This window comes from Macadamia integrifolia, unplaced genomic scaffold (assembly GCF_013358625.1).
Source record: "Macadamia integrifolia cultivar HAES 741 unplaced genomic scaffold, SCU_Mint_v3 scaffold2872, whole genome shotgun sequence".
NCBI classification, from domain to species: Eukaryota; Viridiplantae; Streptophyta; class Magnoliopsida; order Proteales; family Proteaceae; genus Macadamia; species Macadamia integrifolia.
The window spans coordinates 1-7073 of NW_024869018.1; the positions used below are offsets into that span (position 1 = coordinate 1).

Sequence of the window (7073 nt, forward strand, 5' to 3'; positions counted from 1 at the left end):
AAAAAAAAAAAAACAAATTGGATGTGATAGGATCCGGATATCCCTGATTGAATATGGATACAATTACTTATAAAAAAGCTGATGCTAATTTAGATTTTGACTTTATTTATATTCTTATTTTTGTAGTTCGTGCCTTCCTTCCTCCTGCAAATCCGATTGGTTTTCAATTCAACATCGTTTAATAATGTTACTTATGTTTTTGTGTTTAGAAATAGTAGAAACGGTTTTTCACATTTTCGAAAATAAAAACGGATTTTTTGGTATTTGATAAACTTGTTTTTCGAAACGTTTTTTGCAGACATAATGCCACTAAAAAAACCAATAGTATCAACGGATGCCCAAAAGGGAGAGAGGATTCAAATGCTTCTTTTTAGGTTTAAATAGTTGAGAGATTTATTTGGCATAATAGTCTTTTTTTTTTTTTTTTTCTTTCAAATTCATTTTTAGAAACAGGTGAAAAATAATAACTTTATCAAATGTTTTTTAGACTATTTCTCCATTTCTGGAAACAAGAAAACGTAAAAATGACAGAAACAGAACATTGTCAAACGGTGCCTCAGATGTCTTAGCTCTTTTTCTTATTTTCTACAACATGTGAAATCATAAAAAAAACCCTCAATATAATATGTTATTTAATTTTTTTATTATTATTAATTAATATCTATTAGAATATGATAGTTTATGTTCTAAACTATCCGAATTTGGATCTACATTGTCTCTGATCAAATACAGATCCCCTAAATAAATACATATGTGAATTGAATTTAAATTTTTAATTATCCATTTACAACCTTAATCTCTCTCTCTTTTTTCGTTGAGGTTAGCGTTGGCATTAGATTGGACAGGCATGATAGGAGATAAAGAGAAGCAAAAGAAGAAGAAATAAAAGGAGAAGCAAAAGAAGAAGAAGAAATAAAAGGCCACATGAACAAGGAAAAGGCAAATATTCCATCCACTTTCGGCCACTATCTCGTCTGACTCTCCTCACTCTCTCTCTCACTCCCTCACTCTCTCACAAAGCAACAACGCAGCGTTTTCATTACGCCACAGTTTATTGTCAATGCTTTTTCCCTTAGAGCACATCACCCAACTCAAAAATTTCTCTATATAAATCAAGTTCTTTGACGAAGTTTGGCAATTCAGGAACAGAAGATTAGAAGCTTAAGCTTGTGTGGTCTGTGTGGGTGGGCCCTTTTGGGTGGGTCGGCTTTCCCATATCCAATAACTATCTCTACTCTACTGTAAACCAGTCAAATCCGAATCAATTCGATTCCCTCCACGTGCCTCCCTTCTTCTTTCTTCTCTTTTCCACTTTCCCATTTCAGAATTCATTGCGTACAGACTCAGCAGAAACTATTCTTTCCCTTCATCGCTTGTTTATTTACTATTTTATCCTCTCCAAGTCTCTAATGTTCCATTTTGTCAAGCTTCATATTTTATTTTCATCCATGCACAATTGGGGGTATGATGTCTTGTATTTGTTGCATGGAATTGTGGATTAATTCTAATGACCTTGTTTACTATCTTTGTTACTAGGGCTCAACAAACTTGTAGGGTGGTTGTCTCTGAGGAAATTTTTTTAAGGTTGTATGAGTATTTCAGTAAAATGCACCTATATAATATTGCTATTAATTTCAGTGAGTTTATTCTCTGCAATCTAAGAGTCACCAATTCTCCATTGATGATGAAGCATATCTCATTTCACTGTGGATGTAGGTTATCTTATTGAACCACATAAATCATTCCATTGTATGACTATTTATTTATGATTTTCATTCGTTTCTTGCGCATCGTCATAGGTTTTAGTTTTCTAATCTCTTTGCTCAAACTTTGTAATCTATATAGCTTTATATTCTAAGCTATACTAGTTGTGTAAAACAGCCAGTTTAGCCAATTGAACTAATAAGGAGGCATTTAAGGGTATCAAAATCGTCTACAGGGCGGTAAGGTGCAATCAACATCCAACGGCTGGGGTGTATGACCTGTCCCTCTGAACCGTTGGATACTCACTACACCTCAATGACCACTGCAGACAAGGACGATGTTTGCAAACTCAAAGTTGCCATGTAAATTCCCCAAACACCCCCTACTTTTTTTTGGATCCCTTGCTTGGAGAACTCTGCAGCATATTTTCTTTTTTTCTTCTATATATATTGACTTGTCTTGGGAAAGTGCTCTGTTTTAAGAGAGGAGGAGATAGAGAGAGAGTGGAGAATCATTTCAGGAGGAAAAAGAAAAAAAGAAAAGAAAAGAAAAGGAAGAATGGAAGAACAGGTTGAATTGGTGGGAAAGGCATTTGTCGATCATTACTACCTGCTGTTTGACACCAATCGTGCCAATCTCCCTTCCCTCTACCATCCCACATCTATGCTCTCCTTTGAAGGTCAGAAGATACAAGGTGTGGAAGAGATTGCTCGTAAGCTCACCCAATTGCCCTTCGATCATTGCCTCCACACCATCTCCACCATCGATTCTCAGCCATCTTCTTTACCTGGTGGTATCATTGTCTTTGTTAGTGGCAACCTTCAATTGCAAGGAGAGGAACACCACCTAAGGTTCAGCCAGGTTAGCTCTCTCTCTCTCTCTCTCTCTCTGTGTATGTGTTTTATGAAGACTAATTGGTGGAAGGGTTTTTGTTTTGGATTGTTGCAGATGTTTCATTTGGTCCCAACACAAGAAGGGAGCTTCGTTGTGCAGAATGACATATTCCGTCTTAATTATGGTTGAAATTTTAGATCATTCGCAATGTATTTTATCCTATTAAAATCTATTAATGGTTGTTTAATTCCATAATAGTTTCATTCATGTGTGGAAATAAACTTGAAAGTGGAGGAGAGATGTCAATCGGTCTGCTTTGTTGATCACCCAAACTCAGATTGGATCACTCATATGATGTATCTGGTTTCGTTCTTTTCACATCATCTTTGAAGCTTTAATGGGTATTCTGGTTCATCATCATCCGTAATTGTAAGCTACTAATTTGCAATTGCTTGCTTGGGTATCCTGAGAATCTGGTGAGTTCTATTATGCATTGCCAGTAGCTTGGAAATAATGTGCAGTTGTTAGACCAATATAAGTTATATACGTATTTTTGCAGTAGAAATGAGAAATGGAAAAGAATTCATTGTAGATTGGGAAAAACAAGCCTCGAAGGCAGCTTGTGCCCAGACAGAAAAGGGGGTCAAATGAGTGCCGCTCCTCATGGAGGGCAAAAACTCTGTCCCTATTAATGCTTTTGTATGCGGTCCCATTGCCCCCGTGCTCAAAGAACCCTCTCATAGATATTATAGCTCTGAGAAAACTTTTAGAGAGGATGCGGGTAGAGAAGCAATGGGGCTGGGTTGGGTCTTATTTTTTTAAAACTGTAGCCCAATCCTAAGTCCCCTTAGCTCAGTCTAGGACTAGGCTCAGGCCCAGCTTGAGGTTGGGTGGGAGATTTCAGCCTAGGCCCTGCCATAACGAGCTCAACCTAACCCAATCTAAAGGCCCGTTTGATAACGTTTCTGCTGTTTCTGTATCAAAAAACGACAGAAACATTATTTCCGTTTCTGAGAACAAAAACAGAATTTAAGGTATTTGATAAACTCTGTTTCTGGAAACGTTTCTTTGTCTCTGTTCTAGAAATAGGAAACCTACCCCTTCAGCTTCCAGAACCATTTCCGATCTCCATCCTCGATCTCTTCTTCCTCCTTGTTCCATGGCATCTTCTTCCTGTACCTCCACCTCCACCCCTCACTTCAACCACGATGTCTTCCTCAACTTCAGAGGCTAAGACACTCGCCACAACTTTATCGATCAAATCTGCAAAGCCCTAATCTCTCTGGGTTTATTAAGTCCCAATATGTCTCCGTCGGGTGTTTGTTTGATGATCTAATCTGAAGAAGGGTTTGTCTCCTAGTTTCTTCTCCATCTTGGAAACCTTGACAACTTTCCACTGTGACAGATTCTCAACTGGGTTTAGTACTGAGTGAACATATTTGCTCCTATCTCGAGCATTCTAGTTCAACGGTGGTGTTTTCAGTTCCTGTTTAGTTGAACCACAAATCGGCATGGACCTATTAACTTCCTCATCGTTGGGTAGAGTAGCACAAGCTTGTGGTCGTGATTCCATTGGTAAAGAGAGAAACGACACCGAAGACTCTGGTTTGTATTTTGTTGGTTCATCATCGTCACCATCATAATCTTCTTTGTCTTCCTCATCATCAAATGAAGAGAAAGAGAAATACCCGATGGATCATCTCCATCTCTTCTTCTCTTCTTCAATAACTTTCTCTCTGAACTGGTAATCCCCAGAGATGAAGCGGATCGAGGTCGATCTTTGCGGAGCTCTGGATTTCGTCAACGGTAGTTGAAGATCAGATGATCTACCCCACGGACCAAATTCAATGCTTCTTCTGTGAATGAGGGAGTTTTTATCGGATAGGGGTAATTAAAGGTCCATTGTAGTCATTTTCAGAAACGCAGAAACAAGTTCAACTTGTTTCGCCTATGGCGTTTCTAGAACCATAAATAGGTATAAATTTCAGTTTCTGTTTCTAAAAACAGGTGAAACGAAACACTTTTGTCAAACACTTTTTATCCTGTTTCTCCGTTTCTAGGAACAGAGAAACGCAGAAATGGAACGTTATCAAACGGTGTCTAACTTGATTAACCAGAATCAGGCCCAGGCCCAACCCATGGTTGGGGTAGGAAACTGCAGCCCAAATAATGGACTCAACCCAACCAGCCTAGCCTGCCATTTGAGGGCTAGGAAAGGTCGGGCTAGTACGGTTCTTGACTATATATGATATTATTATAACAATTTTATAAGGGGAAGGGATTCATGCATGAGACAAAAGCCCCTCATCGAATAAGGGGGTGATTTTTGTATTTCATTGGGCTTTTGTCCCCATCCAATGGTTTTCTGAGCAACCGTGCACAAAACCTTTTACCATTATGTATTGTCAAACAAGACCGGGCTCAACGAAAGGCCTAGATACCTCAACCATAGTCAATATAAGGGTTAAAAATCCCAATTAGGCCTTATCGGGCTCAGGGAAGACTTGGTCTCGTTGGGCCAAATTTGTACCCCTAGATGCTATTGAACTAGGTAGGAATAAGCAAGAGCGGATCAAGTCCTACGAGAACCATTCTTGTATAGGATTGATCTGCATAAATGAAATCTACCAAACAATCAACTCGTTACTGAATTCCATCTGTATGGACCAGCCATACGAGAATGGTTCTCGTACGATAATCTTGTCCATGCCTCTCTTTCTTCTTTTGTCTTCCATAGTTGTTGTTGTAATGTAACGAACATATATAAATCCTACAATGGAATGAGAGACAAAAGGCTAATAAGGGGCTTCTCTATATGGTATAAGCAGGTAAGATTTATATTTTTCAAGGGAGAAAGGATCGACACTCCATACCCCCAAACTCACAGCCCCAGTGTGTCATGGGTCAACTATGATGCACCTAAAAAGATCAGAGAAAGGAAGGACAGATATTCTGGTACTCTCAGTTGCACTCAATCAGAGCTCTCCTATCCCCAAGAGGAGACTATTTTGGAAGCTAATGACCTAAAGGCATCAACCATCATCAACATCATCTTCTTGGACCACTCGAGACAAACCTTTAAATGTGTCACATGGCCTCAACTCTAAGTCTTCTCTGCCACGGTTATTTTTTTGGGTGGAATCTGCTCTGCCACACGCTTCTTTATGACTTGTTTAACAGTATCAAAAAGTCCTTACCAAAAAAAAAAAAAAAATTCAAATCCAAATGTTAATCAAAAGCCTTATCGTAGATTTTGTGTTTCAAAACTACGACTAATAATCCATCCTTAGTACCTATCGTTCAAATCAGCCCATAATTACTCGAATAAATGTCACGTGGCAAAATAATGATCCAACGGTTTGAGAAAGGTATGGAGAACAAGATACTGATAGAAACTTAGAAAACAAGACGCCAAAAACTGTTGGATCATTGCCTAGCCACGTGATGCTTGCTCAAGCAGATATGAGCAAGACCTACGTGGTGGGTACTAAGGAGGGGCAAAATCCTAATGTACCACCATCATGTACTGTCATTTATTCACATATCAAAATAAATAAATAAATAAAAATACTTCCATTTATTTACACTTTATGGAATTTTTAGGTTGATATATTATACCAAAAAACAAGGTTGATATAATTTTAACAAACAACAACCAAAACCTTATCTCAATTTAATAGGATCAGTTACATGGGGATACCGAGCAAGGACCAGAGCAAGGATCCATGTAAAAAGATTGATGGGTTATGGTTCATCATAATAAGTGTCGACTGTCAACTTGACGCACAACTACAAATCAGCCACAGACTTATAATGACTGACAATAATAAGGTCCGATTGCCTACCTGACATAATATATAGATCAGTCAAGCCAATGCGTCCTACATGCATTACATCCACCACCAAGATAATCATCACCCAACCTACTTTCATAAAATGAGGAATAAGATAACGAAATCTTGATAGCTCCGCTAAGCACAAAAGTAACAACTGATCAAACACACATCTCCGCACTGAAAACTATGTAATCACACACAACTTTGCATTAAAAACTAGGTGCACAACCCACCACTCGAGTCGAAGGTATCTATGAATAGTGGTTCAATGCACTAGCATAAAAGCCCACCACCACAAGCAAACCAATTGCAATTCACATGCGTTACGTCCACCACCAAGGCAATCCACTATCAGACCTACTACAGTGTAATGTTTCGCAGTAGTTCGTATTTCATAAATCCAAGAATTTCACCTCTAACTATGAAATATGAATGCTCTCGACTATCCCTATTAATCATTTCACTGATCTTGAAGGCCAACGCAATAGAACCAAAATCCTATGATGCTATCCCACGCTAATGTATCCAGGGTGTAGACTTGCTTTGAACCCTCTAATTTCTTTAAAGTAACAGCATTGGAGGCATGACTTGGCCAATTAAGGCCAACAACTTATCACCTATAGAAGAGACAAGATAACCAATAGACACCATGAGGCAGACCAATCGATTCATTTGAAAGTCTAACTATGAGCTTTTTAA

The 7073-nt window shown here is 38.5% G+C and overlaps 1 protein-coding gene across 2 annotated transcripts; it reads left to right on the forward strand.

Annotated features, from left to right (window-relative positions):
* The first annotated feature begins 1225 nt into the window (after positions 1 to 1225).
* On the forward strand, positions 1226 to 2958 carry LOC122067362 (nuclear transport factor 2B-like). Of its 2 annotated transcripts, XM_042631192.1 has the most exons (3): positions 1226 to 2066; positions 2187 to 2565; positions 2653 to 2958. In XM_042631192.1, the coding sequence occupies exons 1-3, from the start codon at positions 1978 to 1980 to the stop codon at positions 2725 to 2727; spliced, it is 543 nt and encodes a 180-aa protein (XP_042487126.1). In that variant the 5' UTR covers positions 1226 to 1977; the 3' UTR covers positions 2728 to 2958. The 2 variants fall into 2 exon arrangements, with proteins under 2 accessions (XP_042487126.1, XP_042487127.1); XM_042631193.1 differs by having other exon boundaries at positions 1246 to 2565.
* The last annotated feature ends 4115 nt before the right edge of the window (positions 2959 to 7073 follow it).